The sequence below is a fragment of the Sciurus carolinensis genome, chromosome 2 (genome assembly GCF_902686445.1).
Source record: "Sciurus carolinensis chromosome 2, mSciCar1.2, whole genome shotgun sequence".
In the NCBI taxonomy this organism is placed as follows: Eukaryota; Metazoa; Chordata; class Mammalia; order Rodentia; family Sciuridae; genus Sciurus; species Sciurus carolinensis.
The window spans coordinates 35,512,516-35,532,444 of record NC_062214.1 but is presented as its reverse complement, the minus strand read 5'-3'; the positions used below and the strand labels follow the sequence as shown (position 1 = coordinate 35,532,444).

The following is a 19,929-nucleotide window of genomic DNA, read 5'->3' as shown; positions in this document are numbered from 1 at the left end:
AATTAAATGCACCTTCTAACCTTCTACCACAGGAATGTGGAGTGGGGGAACCCTATAGTAAGTCAGAACAGAGAGGAGACTTAGGCAGTGCCTGGTCAAACCTCTTCATTTGCAGATGAGGAAGCTGAATGAAGCATGGGGAGGTCAAACATACAGTTGACTCCTGACACTAGGATTAGGGTACTATTCCCCTGCTCATTTGGAAATTTGAGTGTAACTTCCAACTCCCCAAAATTGAACTCCTAATAACCTACTAGTGACCAGAAGTTTCACAGTGACAAAAACAGTCAACACATATTTTGTATATTATATGTATTATATATGGTGAAAAATTCTGGAGAACCCAGGAAATCATATTGTATTGGGGACAGGCAATTTATCAGAAAGACAAATTGCTCATGTAGAGACCACCACCTCACACAGTGTTCTCAGCAGATATAACACCTGCACTCACCACAGTGAGAGCTTGTGAGATGGCTGTGGTAGCACAGACTGCACCACAGTTAACATGCAGTTGTGAGATAAAATTGCACCTTTACATCTGCTTACATTTCTCTCAACTGAAAATGGCACCAGGCACAGTCCATATTTATGTGTTTGACTTCTGATAAAACTTAACTTTTTACAACAGGTTTGCATATATTTTACAGTGGTAAATAATAAAATTGGGGCTGGGGGGATAGCTCAGTCGGTAGGGTGCTTGCCTTGTAAGCACAAGGCCCTGGGTTCCATTCCCAGCACTCCCCCAAAAAAAAAAATAAAATAAAATAGATTATTATCTATATATATTTCATGTGTTCATAACACACTTTTTTCTTATTTTTTTTTCAATGTTCCTAGGCTACAAGGTTTGTCTCATTGTCAAATGGTCACAAACCTCCAAAAATAAATTCCACATGAAGTGAACCTGCATAGTTTGAACATGTGTTGTTTCAGGGTCAATTACATGTCCATACTTGACTATTTGCTTTACTGATTGACCAACATGAGAGAAGGAATGGTCAAATATCTCCTCCCTTGTAAAAGGCTCAGGACAATGAAAGGACGGTAGAAGATAAAATATGAAGTTTAAGACAGCTGTGAAAGACCAGCCTTGAGTTGATCGCCACTCCTGTTTCAGGTTCCCAATCATCTGGAATAGTTTCCCCTTCTCCTTTTCCTCTTCTTACTCCTTCTCCCAACTCCACTTCCTCATCCTCTTTCTCCTCTTTTTAAACATAGAAAACTCTTCTCCCCAAAACAAACAGGTGTATAATTTCTGGTTTAAATAATAGAATTAAGGATGGGGATACAGCTCATGTAGAGTATAAGCACAAGGCCCTGGGTTTGATCCCTAGTACTGTAAAAGATAAATAAATAACAAATAATAGAGTAGCACATGAAGTCTATGGATATGTCAGCTTCTGAAGGTGGGGAAAAAGTAAATATGTATGTTTCTGTTAATGGGAATCCAAGAATTGTTTTTTATATGTTTAACACTGCTCAACTTTTTTTCCCACTGGGAAAAGAAAGTCAGAAAGAGCTAATATCTCTCCTAGTAGCTGGAGCTACTTAGAGTTACTTGCATTTAAATAATAAAAATGTTGTACCTCTTTCTTCTGTTCCGAAAACCAGCTGGTATCTTTGTTTGAACCTTGCGGTGATATATGAAGATCCACCAGGACAGCAAAATTCCCACACTAAAAGACATTAATGGCAGAGTCACTGTGCAGTTTATGCCCAGCAAACAATGAAAGAGAATCTCACAAATTCCTGTGTGGTTGCTCATGATGAAATGGCAACCAAGTACAGTAGTGGACAGAAATCTTAATATTCGACAGGGTTACAGGTCATAACCTATTACTTTTCCTCAGTTTAAAATTTATAGTGGAGGGGCTGGGGTTGTGGCTCAGTGGTAGAACACTTGCCTAGCATGCATGAGGCCCTCAGTTCCATCCTTAGCACCACATAAAAATAAAATAAAGGTATTGTATCCACTTACAACCAAAAAATTATATATATATACGTATATATATATAATTTTTATAGTGAAAATGTTACAAAGAAATGCAAGGTTGATCAGGACAGATATGACAGAATACTTATCTTTGGATCATGCCCTAAAAGGGGATGCCCAGTTGGCAGCTGACAGACTATCAAACATTGACAGAAGTTAAATAGGTTAGTACTATGTAAGCTTCTGGAAAGAATGATTCTGTGCAAGGCCAGGGAAATCCTTCCTCCTACTAGGAAAGAAGAGACATAAAGGATTGGCTGGGATAGGTATCTTAGGATAGAAACAGAAATCTGGAAGAATGAAAAGGAAACAAGGAGAGGAAAGTAGGGGTTTGATGTCAATTATCAAAATTAAAAAAGTTTCATTAAAACATGCTTTAAATTGTGTAAGCCTGGCCTCTCCTCTTATTCTACTGGTTCGTACTATCTAGCACTTTTGAAAAAAAAAAAAAATTCTGTATCTGCACTGTTCAACAGGACAGCCAGTAGCCATATGTGGCTAGTGGGCACTCACAATGTGGCTGTTGTGATTGAAAAGCTGAATTTTAACTTTATTAAAATCACCACATGTGGCTATTGCTTTGTCCTAGACAGCACACCTACAGGTGCCATGAAAAGTTGTAGCCTTTTAAGTCCTTGCCCCTTGTGAGTAATTTCTGAGAATTACAAGGTAACAGTGAACAAATCAATTTGAAAAGAAATAGACAACCAAGGCCACAGGCTGGGGTGTCTAAGACACCAAGAGGTTTGGTTTACAAACCATAGGGAAAAGTCATTTTTGTACCTTTCTAGCTAAACTGTTTCCCCCCTTAATTCTGTGCTATAATTCCATGGAAGTAGGATCTAAATAGCACTAAATATTGAAGGAAAAATTGTTAAATTGGATACTGTCAAATTAAAAGCTTGTGTTCATCAAAAAAAAAAAAAAAATTAGTGAAAATGAGTACATAAAACACAGACTAGGAAAAAATGTATTCATAAATACATACATCTGACATAAAAAAACTGGTATCCAAAATATGCAAAGAACTCCTACACATTAATATTTAAAAAGTAAACATCTTAAGTTTGAATAGACATTTCATAAGTAAGATAAATAAATGGCTATTAAGTACATGAAAAAAGTATTGAATGACTTTACTCAGTAAATGCAAATTAAAACCACCATGAGAGACAACTAAAGCACTCATCAATTGGAATGACTAAGGTTAAAGACTGGCACCAAACCAAATATTGCGAAGGATATACAGTAACCCAAACACTCACACATTGCTAGTGGAAACATAAAAAGGTTCAGCCGGTTTGGCAAATGGTTTGTCAGTTTCCTGTAGCTAAACTTATATTTATTAACTGACTAAACCAACAATTTCACCTCAGGTATTTATCCAAGGGACAAGAAGTTTATGTGCATACAGCCATGCAAAGGTAAATGGTCATGGAAGTTTAATTCATAATAACTAAAACTGAAAACAGCCTAAAAGTCTATCAACAAAATGAACACATGGATACTGACACAATGGAATACTGCTCGCAAAAATACTGACACCTTCAACATGGATTCATCTCCAAAACACTGCATTGAGCAAAAGAATACATATTTGTGATTCCATTTATATGAAATTCTACACAGTAAAACCAACATATGGTAAAAGTCATGGGAAAGGTGACTGTTCAGAGAGGAACTGGCTTAGAACTGGCATAAAGGAACTTTGTGTGGTGATGGGAATATTCTTTGTCTTGATGGTCTATTTTAGGTATATACTTAAAATCAGTTCCTTTCACTGTAGGTAATTTACACATCAATGAATTTTTAAACACTGTAAAATGCATTTGTATTTGTTGGCAGTTTTTTTAATGTAGATATTGTGTTGCTGAAAATGGGTGGGTGTACAGTCTCCTAAGATATTGAACCGTACTGTGGCCTACTGAACTGCACAGTTTGATGTCTTGCAACCTGTGTTTTATTTTAATGAAAGAGAACTGAAGAGAATATTAGAATGCAATAAAAAATATCAATGTCTCATACAGTAAGGTCGAAGATTGTTTTGTGAAACCTAAGTGTGTGTGTACTGAATTATGATGGAAAGCCTATTTCTTATTGTGGGTTGTGGTCAAAAATGTTTGAAAATATACTCAAGTGCACTGTTAGGTTTAAAATTTCTTCTCAACTGTCGATTACAGATTTAACCTTTAAGGAGTATGCTGCCACCAGGTGGAGGTCGCAAGTCACAACTACATGATCTTGGCCAGGGGATATTAACATTTTATGTGCCATGGACCTCTTTAGTCAATTGTGAAGGTGATGAAACTTATTCAGAATGTTTTTAAATGCAGGAAGCACAATTCATAGGGTTAAAAAGAAAACCAATTTCACTTAAGTACAGTTACCAAAATTTAAAACACAAATTTGTTATACAGTAATGTATATAAAGGTTGAAGAAGGCCCTGGCTCTCGTCACACAGTAGTGGATTTAGTGGCTACTCTAATTCAAAAGTAGTAAAGACCATAAATGTTACCTTGAGATTTCTGCAACAACTATAATATGAAAAGAGCTGTAATTTCTAATGGTGACCAATGTTGCTGACACCATTGTTTCCAATTCATAATAAAAGGAAACCTACATTTACTGGAACTTGGTCAAAATAAAGATAACTTTTTAACCCATTTGCCTTCATTCACTTAAACTCTGAATTCTATCATGGGCCCACTAAAGTTCTGGGGATTCTGGAACAAAAGATAAAAGTCCCTCCAAAGCAAGGAGATATGCCTCACAAAATTTTATTAGGGTTTCACAGAGATGATCTTGTCTGTACCTGTACCTGCTTCTTGTTCAAATTAAGGTCTCGCTCCCTCTTCATTCACAAAAACAATTCTTAAAGTTGGAAAAAAATGATTCTTGAACGACTGATAATTGTACTGATAGCATCACAGTTACCTTCTAAAGAATTAAACAGTATGGTCTAATTTGGTATTTTTCTCATTGCTTTATGACTTTAATCACAAATAACCTAGTGTAAATTTGATTATAAATGGACTAATGCAAATGTCATTCTCTCTCTTTTAAACAAATCATTCACTTTTACTCTAGAGACCAATCTTCCCTGGGTTTTTGGAAAACACCACCACCACTGCTGCTCAAGCATCCTCTCCCCTCAGTGGGCTCTCCCACTGCAGCCATCCATCCTGAGTTCTCTAGCATGAGCTCCCTCAAACTCCCACAGTAATCAGAGGTATTTTGCCCTTTTTAAAGTTCCCTACTCCCAAAGCTTTGCTTCTTTTCTCCCATGAGTAAACAGAGTTAAGGGAGGGAAAAAACTTACCACAGTCTGGCTTCTCCTCCCTCCTTAATTGGGAAGAAGTCATTTCTACTCTCAGAAGATAAACTCACCAGCTTTCTTCTGAGAGAAGCAACACATCCTTTCTTTCTCAGGCCAGAGTGGGTCATTTTACACAGGCCAAGTTAACTCTTTGACAGTCCAAAGGCTACTAGTAACAGCTTTGCAACCCATACACTGGGCTATGCTACGTGACCACAGGCCAGGATCTGGTCTAGTTTCTGCCCCCACTTCACCTGGAGGTTTCAGTCACAGCCTAGGAGACACCCTTAATTCCCCTCTTCTTAGCCCTCCAGAATTGGCCACCACATCTTGTTGATTTTATCTTTAAAGCATTCTTAAACCTATCTTTCCTCTTTCTCCACTATTCACATCATCTCCTGCTTGGAAAATGAGGTCACATCTAGTGGTGTCCCAGATGAATGTTCCATGACAATACCTGTGGCACTCTGTCACACATAAGTCTGATCCTTGTTGCAAAGCTACTGCTACCATAGCTCAGAGCACCAGTCAGGCTCCAACCTCCCTGCTGGTTCCCACTACTCTTCAACACACATCTAAAATTTTCACCTTGTGTTTAGAATGTGCCTTGATGTTCCTATGCTTGGTGGACTCTATGCATCCTCAGAGACTAGCAGAAACATGGCCAGCTCCATGAAGCTTTTCTGAATAGTTTATCTGTCTTCTCTGAACTGGACACCATCTTCATGTGCTTATGGATTTCTGCATTGAATAACTAGTCCATGAAGTGGCCTCCCCTGCAAGACTAAAAGTTACAGTGGGGATGCCATTCACACCTCTGTATTTTCAGTGACTAACACAGTAGCAGCTCACAGAACAAGTTTCCTATTTAAAAGGAAGAACAAATGAATAAATGGCAGAACAAATTAGCTCTGAGTTTCAGGCAAATCACCTCCCTATCTGCAAAGTGAGGGCTCTACCCCTCTGGGGACAAGGTCACTCACATTCAGCCCAGGGCACTGAAGCACTGTAGAGCAACTTCCTCCCTCCTTATTTTGGAGTGGCAACAACTATGTCATCACCAATGATGACCAATCATTTTTCAAATTTTGAAAAACTGGAATCCAAGGATCCTGGGATTATCTCATTGTAAATTTACCAGTTACTTTTCCTATTTCCTTTCCTAAGAATTCCAGTACTGCAATTTAACTTGCCCTATTTCCAAATCTTCTGGATTTATATCAAGCATAACATAAAGGTGAAATGTTAACATCTCACATGTAATGATGATTTTAGAGCAGATTCAGGAGGCTGAGAGATATGGAAGGGATCCCACATGCTCTACTCCCTCATTCATTTAATCATTAAACATGTGCTGAGTTCATAGGAGTGCCAGGCCCTGAAAAAGGAAGGGCAGCAATAGGCCACTGTAGCTAATAGACCATGGCACACACTCAAGGACCAAGAGAGATGGCCCTGCCTGAGGGAGGCCAGGGAAGAAGAGGTGATGTCTCAGTGAAGTTCTGATCATAGAGACAGAAAAACTACGCCACTTAAGGAAAGAGGCTGGCCTGGTACAGTGTGTATTGAGAACGGTAAGGAGTTCCATACTGTACAAATACAGGACAATGTCAGCAGATGAGGCTAATGGGCAGGAAGGTTCAGGCCATGGAGAAGCCCTGGACAAGCCAAGGAAGCCTAGGAGACAGGTGGGTTGGAGAACTCTCTCAGGCAGGAATGTGAGCAGGGACAGGCAGTGGAAAAATCACCAGAGCCAGGCAGAGAAGTACAAAGCCACCACAAGAACCCAAATAAGAGAAAACAGAAGATGATCCTGAGAGGAAGAGGGAGGGGCAGAGTAAAAGGACCCTCAGAAGACAGAAACAAGAGGATGTGGTTGGGTGTGAAGGGGAAGAAGAAAAAGGATGAGATCTAAGATATGTTAGCAGTTTTGACTACACCTGTGGGGCTAGATGGAAGTGGTCTGTACATATGGGTCTCCTGGTGAAAAGCAACACAAATTAACATGGGCGTTTTACCTAAAGAACTTAAAATCAGGGCTGGGGAGATAGCTCAGTCGGTAGAGTGCTTGCCTTGCAAGCACAAAGCCCTGGGTTCGATCCCCAGCACTGCAAAAAAAAAAAAAAAAAAAAAAAAGAAAAAAAAGACAAGAACTTAAAATCAGCATACTACAATGACATGGCCATATCAATGTTTTTAGCAGCTCAATTCATTATAGCTAAACTATAGAACCAACCTGGGTGCCCGTCAACAGATGAATGGATAAAGAGAACGTGGTACATATAAACAATGGGATATTATTCAACCATAAAGAAGAATGAAATTATGGCATTTGTCAATAAATGGATGGAACTAGAGACTGTCATGCTAAGTGAAATAAGCCAATGCCAAAAACCCAAAAGTCAAGTGTTCTCTCTGATATATGGATGCTAACATGCCATCCAGTGTAGAAAGTGAATGGATTAGACAAAGAGGAATGAAGGGAGGTTGGCAGTAGGAAAGACAGTAGAATGAATCAGATATAACTTTCCTATGTTTATATATGAATAGGTGACCAGTGAAACTCCACAATATGTTCAACCACAAGAATAAGATCCTAATTAGAGCGAGTTATACCCCACATATGTATAATATGTCAAAATACATTCTACTGTTATGTATGTCTAAAAAGAATTTTAAAAAATTTTAAATGGGCATTTTACACCCATGTGACATTAAGGTTTGCAGGTAGCTTCAAGCAACAAGGCAAAGATTAAAAATGGGAAAAATAAGTGAGCAAAAACAAGAATAAAAACATACAATGAAGTTAATGTCAAATCTGTACTAAAGTCCAATGGTGTGACTAAGTCTTTGCAGCAGTTGGCACTGTGTTTCCTAGTTGCCAATGTAAAAAATGAAAAACCAATCAGAGTCTATAAGATATGAAGGCATCAGTGTGAGGCAGCTTAAATCTTGATACTAAATCCAAAAGTACGTTTCTCCTGAAGATCTTCATAAAAAACATGGCCATATCCTTTCTGGAGTATCAATTGTATTAAAAGGTTTTAGCAAAAATATTGAATATTTTCATATTAAAACAAACTGTATATATCTTACAGCATGAAAATTTAAAATAATGTGACTTTTAAAGAAAAAAAAATCTGTTTTTTAGTACCACTTACAGAGGAGCTATGTTCGAGGCATTATGCTAAGCTAGAGACAGGTAGGCTGGAGAGCTCTCAATTTAGTATTCAATTTAATTTTCACTAAGGAGAAAAGCTACTAACCTCATTCTATAGATAGGAAAGTAGAATTGGAAAAGGTTAACAACTAGTTAAGATTACACAGACAAATGAGTGACAGACCAGGAGTAAAATCCAGATTTGTGGCACTCCAAAGTCCATTGCCATACAACACTTAGAAGAAATTTTCCCCTGAGGAAGGCCTCCAGGACACATTTCAGACCCCATGTAAGTGTACTTTTACGGCTGCCTAGCTTGGAACCAACTGTCTTAATTTGGAACTGGACTCCTACACCCTCTGGGTGAGCAATGGCAGCCACGTCTGCTCTACAGAACCCCATCCCTTCACATCTGGTGGTTGAAACAAGCAATCTGAATGGGGTCACTTGGCTCCCTTCCATGGCAGCTTGATTTCATGCTTGAATGGAGGCACCACATCAAGAGCTCTGATACTGAAACTGCCACTATGGGATATCATGTTATAAAAAGAGTGCAGTGAAATAGTCAAAGCCCCACTGCAGAGAGTCTGGGCTGGGAGGGGTTATCAGGGAGAAGGAAAGATTGGAAGGGGAAAGGAAAAAATGCAGCAGATGACAGCAATAAATCATGCTGAAGTTAGGGTTAGAGTTGTTGGGGTTGGAAGAGAGGTCTCCTGACATTAAGACAAAAACTAATGAAAAGTCAATGCAAATATGTTGTCAATTTAACCCCCTTGGTCTGTTTTTATGTAAAATAGTGGTCCAAGAAATTTAAGCTTGAAGTTTATATTCAAGAAAAGAAATCAGCATACCTTTTGGGTGGCATGTGTAATAAACTAACAGATGGTAAGGTCAGGAGATGGAAGACAAAGTCATTCTGTTGGAATATATCATATTCTAAAGTCTATGTGTAAAAACTTACTAATGGTGAACAAGTTGGCAATAACAATAATTAAGATTCATTGAGCACTAATTGTATGCCAGATTCTATGTCAAGCTCTTTCTGAACATTATTGCATTTAATTCTCCTGACAACCCAGAGAGGCAGAAACTATTACCACGCAGTGTTCTGGAAACACAGAGAAACCTGAGTGCTCTTTCTCTTTTAGAAGATCCCTGGTGATCATGGCTGGGTTTTGTTTGGTGTGGTGCCTTGCCAACCTGGCAGTACTTGTTAGGTCAGGTACAAGAAACACGCCATAATCTTAGTAACAGAATTAGACTCAGCCTGAATTTGAGATCACAGCACACAGAGAGGCTTGGACAAAGTCCTTTGATGACAAATGGAGAATGGTTTGATAGAGGAAATCTAAAGACTAAATTTACTGTGATGGTACCCTCATATAGGAGGGGTTACACCTCTCTCCTCAGGATGTCAGTTTCCCTTTGTGTAAAACCAGTGGACCCAAGTAGACTGCCTTCAAGGATCCTTCCCCTTTAAGATCCTATGCCCTGGTTGTTTTGGTTTGCATTCATGTACTTAGATTTTACCTGCACACCAAAGGTCTGTGCTCCTATAAAGGTCACAATAAAATCATATTGGATCTGGCACCTGTCATGTTCTTCATCAGTCCACCATGGGTCATATAAGCACAGCATTAAAATCCACATTTCCTGCTATGTTGACCTCTGTGGGTATGATTTTGTCTCGATAACCAATGATGGAAAAAAGTCAGTCATATGGCTAAAAATCATAATATGAACCATAGGAAATGGAGACACTTAGTGGGGTTGACCAAGACAAAAATCTTCAAAAACAACAATCTTCTTTTCTCTAAAACAGTGCAAGACTCCTTCAGGTAGGATTAAGCTCTTTGGGGCTGCCATAGCATTTTGTTCATGTTCCTGTTGTGGAACTTATGACAGACTATAAACAGGTAACTACATTTGTTCCACTCCTGGTCAGGCATCCTGCAGGGATGCGCTGCCTTCAGTTATCTTCAGGTTGTCATACCTAGTACTGCGTCTGGCACACAGAGAGTCATGAAGAGTATTTGTTAAATGAATGAAAATATCAGTGATTAAAAATACTTAAGTAGTTGCCTTGTTCTCTCACTAGGAGGGATTACCGTCCTCTCTCTTATACCCTGTCTACAGAATAAGAAACTACAGTATCAAGTTCATGGTTTACAACTAAGGTTTCCTTACCTATGCACAGAAATGGGCACTGATGCCCGCTGCACTAAGCCAAATGGTTATTTTTTCACCTTCCAATCAGTCAGGTGGAGCAAGATGTCAGAAAAAAAACATGGTTGATGTAAATCCAGACTCATTAGAAGGATCTTCCCTCAGCTGCAAATGGATGACTAGTTCTTTGAACTTGAGTTTTTCTGGATGAAAGGGATGTAGAGGAAGGTGTGACCTCTCTGAGGTCAAAGGAACTAGAAAGAGAGGGAGCTTCTCTCTCCTGCTTGGTGTCCACTGTGGGACTTCTGACTATAGGTTAGAGATGGGCAACTTTCCAGGCACTTATTTTTCACAACAGATTTATTACCATGGTTGGGAAAAGATCTACAAAGATAAACAGCAAATCATAAAGAAAGAAAGCAGAGGGAAAGGCAGAACAAATGGGTTTGATGACAGCTTATAAAAGGAGGAAAACAGAGTTATGAGTCCAATGTCCTTGGGTAAATTGTCTCTGGTCTCCTACTAAGAGAGTTTGGTTTTTGCTTAGGGTACTAATAGAGTGGCTCATAGTATCCCTGGATGAAATCTGGAAAGGGAAGCAACATGCTCCTGGAAATAAAGCAAAGGTCAACCCAAGTGGTACCAATGTATCGATGCTTAAATTTAACATCTGCCACAGAACTCTGGGAGGAATTCAAGGCTGAATCACAGACTTTGAAATCCATCACTATAAACAATTTAGTTAGGAACAGGCTTTCTTTCAGTAGCTTCCTCTGAAAGATAAGAACTCACCTCATTTTTAAAAGATACTTTCCCTAATGATTTTCAGTAAATTATTCTTTCAAAAGTAATCTGCAGACCCCTTTCTTGAGTGGAATGGCCAATGGCATATATGAAAGATGCATGGCAATGAGGGACACAAGGGCTTTGGGGTAAAATAGATCCAACTTCAAACTCTAGTTCTACGTCTGGGTGACTCCAAGACCCAGGGAAGTGACTCCGATGGACACTGGTGAAGAAGACAAGATGAGGATACAAATGCTCCTCTTACATATTCCTGCAATAGAGACATGAAATGAAAAAGTAACCTGCTAGAAACCTGCAAGGAACCCTGACTTGAGAGGCTCTACAGTGGCTTAGAAGTAAGCGCCATCCATATTCAGCAACATGGAGGCTGGTCAGGAGCATATTTAGGATCAATTATGGTTTATGTATCCTGAAAATGGAGATTGGTAAACAGTAGGAGGCCCAGTCCCACAAATTTTGTTCATAATTTTATCTGGTGTGTGCACACATAAGTTTTGGCATAAGTTTTAAACTCTCTAAAAATTCTCATTGGAAAATATATTTTTATATCCTTTATGGATCCTGATAGAAAAGAGGAGAAATTCAGCTTATGACCTCTATGGAGGTCAATGTTGAAATAAAATAATACCTTGCTGAGCATCTTAAAAATTCACTTCTGGTTCATGCCAAGGTCTCAGTACCAACTCCAAAACAAACAAACAAACAAACAACTTTCCTCTGAATTAGGATGATCAAAATGGTGATAGAAACCCAATAGGAAAAAAAAGATTTACTTTCTGGTCAAAATGGTGATAGAAACCCAATAGGAAAAAAAAAGATTTACTTTCTGGATCAAGGGAAAAACTTAGGAAGAAATGGAAAGGCAAGGCCAGAAATGGTAAGAAAGGGGTCTGTAAACGCAAAACAGGGATTTTATGACTGCACTTAAGTTCTTAAGTGAGTTCAGATTACTTGGCTCATGGGACTCCATGCCTAGGCACAGGGTAGATGGGCACCGCAGCATGGCTCCACACTGAGATGAGGAGGAGAAGCACAGGAGCTGCCCTGAGGACCCAGAGAGGGACAACTGGCATTTCCTTTTCAGAAAGAAGAAAAAGAGGCATTTTGTAATAACATACTTAATTGTTAGCAGATCATTAGGGATGATCAAGAAGAAAACTCATTTTCTTCTTTGAAGGGTTCTTAACCATGACTGGGTTTAAAAAAAAAAGGTGACCAGTCATATATGAACCTTACCCAGGAAATGGACCAAGTTTCCCATGCTATCTTTTGGTCCATACTACTCTGCCAACACAGCTTCTGTCAGGGTTATCAGCAACATTCATGTCATTAAACCCAGTGAACTGGCTCTTGATCCTCATGTTATTTTACCTCTCAGCACCGTCTGACAGAATGGTTAGTTTACTTTCCTCTACCCCTGATTTTTGGGACATCAGAAGTCAGCTTTCTTGGTTCTCCACTCTCCTCACTAGCCACTCTTTCCCAGTCTCCTTTGTTGGTTTGTCCCTATCACACCAACCTGCAAATGCTGAAGAACCCAGAGCCCGGTCCTTGAACCTCCTAGCATCTAGCCATACTTACATAGGTCTCAAGGTTATAGATACTGGATAGTTTACAAGCTGATAGTCATGTTTTTCACTATAGCCCTGGCCTCCCTCAACTCCAGATACATATATTTCATAGCTGGCTTTGCATCTCTACTTGGATGTCAAATATGCATTTTTAACTTAACAAGTTCAAAACAAACTATTGATATTTTACCTTCAAACCTGCTCCCATCAGATTTAGCTGAGCTGGCTTAGCAAATGTCAACTCCATTCTTCCTTCTGTTCAAAAACCTTGAAGTCACTTTTGATGTCTTTCCTCTCATATTCCACATTTAAAAGGGACAGGCACATAATAGAAATTCAATAAATATTTAAAAAACAAATCTATGAATGAACAAATGGGTCCTAGTGAATAAAAATCAGAAAAATAGAAGAGTGGACAGAATAGCAACTACATGAATTAATAACCAGTTAAACAACCATAAACACAGGGGTCACTAATGGCCCAATAACATCATGCAGGGAGAGGCTACTGAGCCTTTTCCTTAGTCCTGGAGTTGTTCTGCGTATTTAACAACATGGATAAAGATATAGTGAACATGTCCACAAAATAGGTAGATGAAGCTACACAGAATGGGATATGAATATATGGGGTATTAAAAGCTAGGTTTGTATCTCTGTGACTTGGAGAGATGAGACTAATCTAACTTTAATAAGAATAAGCCCTTATTATATGTAAGGACCAACACACGGCTCCCCCAAACTAAGCCCAAGCACAGAGCTTCATAGTTAAGAGTGAGCACTGTGAGTAGGTACCATAAGGCCATGGCCATCAACCATGCTAATTTCATATTAGGCTGCCTTAACAGCAGGAGCTAGAGTAAGTGATAGGATGGCTGTGCTTTATGCATTTAGCACTCAATTATTCTCAATGCTCAAATTAAGACAAACTGTCATGAATTCAAGTAAGAGTGACAAGGGTTACAGCAATACTTAAAATCATGTCATGAGGATCAGCTGAAGAAAGAAAAACTATAAAGGAATAAAAATAGACAGCCAGGATAAAATAATATTAACAAGACTTTAAAGATGGGCTGGGGATATAGCTCAGTTGGTAAAGTGCTTGTTTTGCAAGCACAAGGCCCTGGGTTCAATCCCCAGCACTGCAAAAAACAAACAAACAAACAACAACAACAACAACAACAAAAACAGATTTTAAAGATGGAAGAACAATCCTTTTTAGTGCTTTATGGTCTTAAAGGATAAACAATCAGGTGAAGCAGAGCAACCATAAGGAAACAGATATTGACACCATATAAAGAGGACTCTCAGACCAGCAGGGCTTTCCAGATATTAAGTGATCTGCCACAGGAGATGTTGGGCTCACCACCCAATCCAGAGGAACAAACTCCACTGACAGAAAGTCCATGGAAATGGGCAACTGAATAAACATCACAGTGTTACCACAGGACACTGGTCTCTCATTGAGAGGAAACCACACAGGCTTGTTTACATTAGGTCCATTAGCTACTTCAACCATCCAACGCACCTTTGGTTATGGTTTTTGGGCTTTCTTAAGTCTACCCCTAAAGATGTGGACTTACTGACCACAAATGCCAGAGGATTTGTCTCCTAAGGGACATTTTAACATCCAAATCATGGGGTTTAGAATCATGCAGACATGTACACATATACCAGCTATCTCTTTTACTGGCCTTATGGCCTGGGTCAATCCCCTGATCTGTAAAATGGGTACAATAATGTCTGCCCTTTGCAAAGAGACTGTTGTGTTGTGACTAAATTCAAAGAGAAAACAGGGTACAGTATTAACTGACAGTAGTTAGCAATAAACTGGAGGATTTGACAAATAAATGACATCATTCTGTTTCAGTATCTCCATCAATGAGGGTGATAAAATTGACCAGTATTATCCAATAAATTTCAGGGAAGATGTTCTATATTTGCAGTGTTCCATACCTTAGCCTCAAACCACATGTGGCTATCAAGCATCTGAAATGAGACTAGTGTGAATTCTGAATCTAATTCTAATTAATTTAAATTGGTAAATTATCAGTTATTTATTAATTTCAAGAACTACATGTAGCTAATGATTACCACACTGGACAGTGTTGCTATTTCCCTAAAATGACTCCTGGGTCCGAAATCCTGATTCTATTATTTTAGTGAGAGACTAAAACCACAAAGAGTAAGCAACATTGAGAATCCCATAATAGGAAGTACCCGGTGATGCAAGGGGATTCCCATCCCACAGGGAATTCCAGCATACTCCTCAGCCCTGCAAGCGAGGAATGATAGGGACTAACCTGGGAAATTTCTATGAACTTTAGCAAGGAAGGTGTTGATCCAATAAAGCTGTTTTCTTTAAAGGTATTTTCCTTTTAAACAGAAGATGAGGCAATAAAAACTGTTACGGAGAAACAGGAGATTAAGAAATTTAAGGTCCCCTTCATTTTTCTCCTGGACCCTGTTTTATCAAGTCAGAAAACAAAATTCAATTAGAATTCTTACAATCATGATTGCAACCACTGTACATGTCTCCCTTGGTGGTGCTGCAAATGACCCTCAAGATTTGGCACTCCCTATTCTGTGCTGCTTCCCGGAGCTTAGGAGACAATCCTGTAACTACTTTCATTGTTGAAAGTTTCTACAAAAGGAGCAAGAGTTCAAAGGGAATTTCAACCAATTCATGCCTAAGGCAGGAAACTGAAATGCCAAACAGGACAGAAGTATGTTAGACAAACACCGGCTAGGTCTGCTGGAGTTTTTAGTCCTCTGACCCATTTTCAGAGAACTACAAAGGGGAAAAAAGGGAGGCAGTTAATTGGTCACAGGACTAGAGAGCCACCTCTACTTTCCTTTTCTAATTGACTGCTGGGAACACCACCCTCTTCAAGGAATGCTTAAAGGGGAAACATGCTGGGACAGGAGACCCCTGATGAAATGGCTTCAGAAGCTGAAGATCATTAATTAAGAATATTGAGAGTGAGGTTGAAAGCTTAGCTGAAATGAGTGGGAGGGCCAACTCAGTATCAGCTGCCACCTACACATCAGTAATTAAGCCTTATAAAGGCTCTCAGTGGAAACTTACATCTCCCAGGCATCCTTCTCCCTATAAATGAAGTCTCCTGAGGCCACTCAACTCTGAAGACCATAGCACTGACCCTGGAATGGTATTTATGAAATCCACTGTGACAGACCCTTGATTCTCAGGACACTGTATCTTCTGAGCACCGCTACCTATCACCTGAAACAGTTTCTCCAACTAAAGCCAGCATCAGATTCACCAGGAGGGGCTGTTCAAAACACACTGCTAAGGCTTACCTGAGGTGGGGCTCCAAGTGGGGCTGAGAATTTACATTTCTGACAGGTTCCCAAGTGATGGTGATGTTCCTGATCTGGGGACCACATTTTGAGAATCAAAGGCCTAGAACAATGGTTCATAACCTTGGCAGCACATTAGAATCACTTGGGAGCTTTTTAAAGAATATGTCTCATTCTTCCTCAATTAAACCAGAGTCTCTTGGGATGGGGCTTGACTAAGCATTAGTATATTTGAAAGTCTTCCTACCTGATTCCAATGTGCTGGCTGGGCTGAGAACCACTGTTGAGGAGATCACCTTTATTTAAATGTGGAGACTACGTTTATGCTGAACAATTTCATAATTACTTCCCGTTTTAAGTAAAGTTGCTAGTGTTCAAGTTAATAAAATGAAAAAGAAAATAGAAAATGATCATGTTTTTCGTCACAAATTAGAGATAAGGAGGTAGATCCTGGCATCTGCTTGACTCTATTTACCCGTGGTGGTGATGCTTCACTAGCCACTTTCCTTTCTTTCTTTTTTTCCCAAACCAAAATATGATGAGCCTCTTCGGACCAGTAAATGCCACCCTTTACACCTACGCTACTCAGACAGGATTCTCTGCAGATTTACTACTTAGAGCAACTGAAGATCTAGGAACACTGATAAATCAATTAATTCCTTTAATCAGGGTAGGTTTTTGTATTTTGAAATAAGAATCCTACAAGTTAAGCAGCAGGTAATGATTTCTAAAGCATTCAAAAGCTTCTAAGATTTCTTCCTGCAGTCTATTTTCTATCCTTCACAAATCCTTTTTCCTTCTTTCTAAATCCAAATCTGTTTCTCCTCATTTCTCTACATCTATCATTCAACTGCTTCTACCTTTTCTCACTGCCTCTGCCTTATAAGACAAGTAGAAAATTTACAATGAATTATTTTTCTGAAATAAAGTTCATAAGAACAGTGCCTGTTCCTAATTTCACAAATGAGGAACAAAATATTTTTCTTTGGTGGGAAAAAAAGAGGCTAAATTATTTTTGGTATGTGCCTCCTGATTAACTCTGCCTTGGGCATTGGCCCTTAACAGGAAACTTGTTCCCCACCCTTAATTCCTCAAATTAAGGAATCTTCAGTCTAAAGAACTGTGTGCCATAAATCACTACCTACTGGTGAAGTAAGACAATGCAGTTTACCTTCAAGTAATAAGGCTAAGGAAGGACTGTATCACTCCAAATCTAAAACTGGGATTTTAGATTCTAAATGAGAAAGTGATTTGGCCCCAACCTCCCCCATGAGCAATGTCTAGAAACATTTAGTGCTGTCAAACTGGCATCTAGTGAGCAGGAATGCTTTGAAACTTCCTACATTGCACAGACCAGCCCCCAGTGCAAAGAATCATCTGGTCCATCCTGCCATGAGTGCTGACTTGGAGAAACCCTATCTAGAAGTTTTTATGTATAGCCATATGACTTCTCAGCATTGCAGAATTCACAGGGATCTAAGGTGGAGGGGAAAAAGGTCCAGAATCAAAGAAGTAGTATAAAAACTCCAAAGACCTTCAGCTATTGCTAACCCTAGCCTTGGCTTTTCCATTTGTCCATCAGGGCTTTCTTCACAGGGCTAGAGCTTATTTAGTTTGGTAGCAAAAACAATTCCATTTTGTGACTGTGCACCTAGTCAACTGACAGACTACATTCATTGTATAAAGTAATTTTATATCACTGTTCAGTTTTAATAGGCTTAAACCAAAGAAAAAAGGATGGGAGAGAGGGGAAAATAATTTTAATGTAGGAATTATAACAGGTAGCATTTGAGAAATAGACTATATCATTACTTTTGTAAAAATCTAAACAATAACATTGACCCTTTCTTGAGGGACTTTGTGATATAAACATTTTTTATTTGGGGTAATTTGCATAAAGGTCTTTGCATATGAGCAGATAGGGTGATACTGAAGGATTCTTCACCTGCATCATTAATACTGTAATGAAATCATGGTATTAGATGTATTTTTCAGATGATATTAAATTCTTATAAAATTACATTAATCAACTTAATGATAAACATCAAAGTGACCTAGCCTAAAAAGATCAACATCATTATGTCCTTAGATCCTTAATCAAAATGAGCATTGTGGCCAGCTTTTATCTGTAATAATCTTCCAATTTTAAATGCCAAATAGCTATTTAATGGGTGAGCTAAAAATCTAAATATTAAAAGGGTTATAATAAAGGATGTGCTTAAATGCCTCAAAAAAATAATGTTTTTCTTTTAAGTAGCCACTACAGATACCTTTAAATAGCAAGGTCCACTGACTTTGTGTGCTTACCTCCCCCATTTTGAGGAAAGAAAGAAGAGATGCCAATCAAACACTGAGCAGAAAAGAATAAGCATCAGGTAGGAAAACAGGGATTTTCCTGAAGTAGTTCTCACATAAGTCACTATGATAACTCCATATTCTCAGTAACCCTTTCCAAAGGAGTTAGTTATTTCAACATATCTAAAACTCTATCATGTAACACAAACTCATATCTAAAGTATAAATTGTGTAAATATGCTACCAAGAAATGCTAAAATGCCTCTATCAAATATGAATTGTTTATCCCAGGCCTATAATATTCTGTGCCCTCATGCTTCAGAGATATTAGATCCTAAAGTTTGATTAAAACCATATTCCTTGCATTTGCTGCCATTATGAATGATGCAAATTCACACATGTGTTAACTAATGAAGCAGTCAGACAGGGTTTCATAGGCAAAGAAAAGGCTGAGAGAAATCTTTTTGCCAAAGAGAAAGTGGCCAACTGTAGAAAATGATATGGATATCCAAGGTACTCCCCACAAGCCAAAACTGTAAATAAGGTTAGACTCTCGAGTGGTTCCATGGTCTGAGTATACATTACATTTTAAACCAAACGTTCATTTCATTATAGGGATTTATGCCAGCTGGCACAGTACAGTTAACCAAAGTGAAAAATTAGATTGAGTTTTTTTTTTTTCCTTTAAAACTCAGTGCATTTGTAGCATTCACCCCTTACCAGAAGAGGGCAATGGTGGCCAGGCTGGCATTACTCACAAAGCACAAAGTTAGTTACCTGTGGTCAAGGTTAAGGTAGCACCTGCCACTGGAGGCAGGCCTTGGGAAACAGCCTGTGAAACTGCTGGCTTCTACATGTGCAAAGACACAGACTCTTTGCTTTTCCTTTCTCTTGGATGAATGAACAGACAGCTGAAAGATCAAACCGTTCCAAAATATTTCCAACTGATATACTGCAACCCAGTGGGTGAGATTACATTATTCTCTCCTGGGTTGTGAATTCGTAAGATGAAAGATGAAACCTTGTACGTTCATACCTTTACTTCTCAACCTGCCCAAAACTATACCTTCTCCCAAATTTGCTCCTTCCCTCTGTTCTGACTCAGACAATGGCTCTGAGACCTGCCTGATTCTGAGACCCTGACACCTCCCTTCCTCAGCAATCACATGAAAGCCAGCACCGCATCCTGGGGTTCTGCCCCTGATCCCCACCTCCAATTCAAGCCACTACCAGGTTCTGCCTGGCCCACTGCAACAGTCTTCCATGGTTTGGTGCATCAACTCACCTTCCATCTGTCAC

At 39.0% G+C, this 19,929-nt stretch overlaps 1 protein-coding gene across 1 annotated transcript in view; it reads right to left on the bottom strand.

Annotated features, from left to right (window-relative positions):
* Positions 1 to 19,929, bottom strand: part of Slx4ip (SLX4 interacting protein) — a 192,887-nt gene that overhangs the window by 64,783 nt on the left and 108,175 nt on the right. The window contains 1 exon segment of the mRNA XM_047540521.1: positions 1,590 to 1,679. Within this exon segment, the coding sequence (XP_047396477.1) occupies positions 1,590 to 1,679 (90 nt within the window).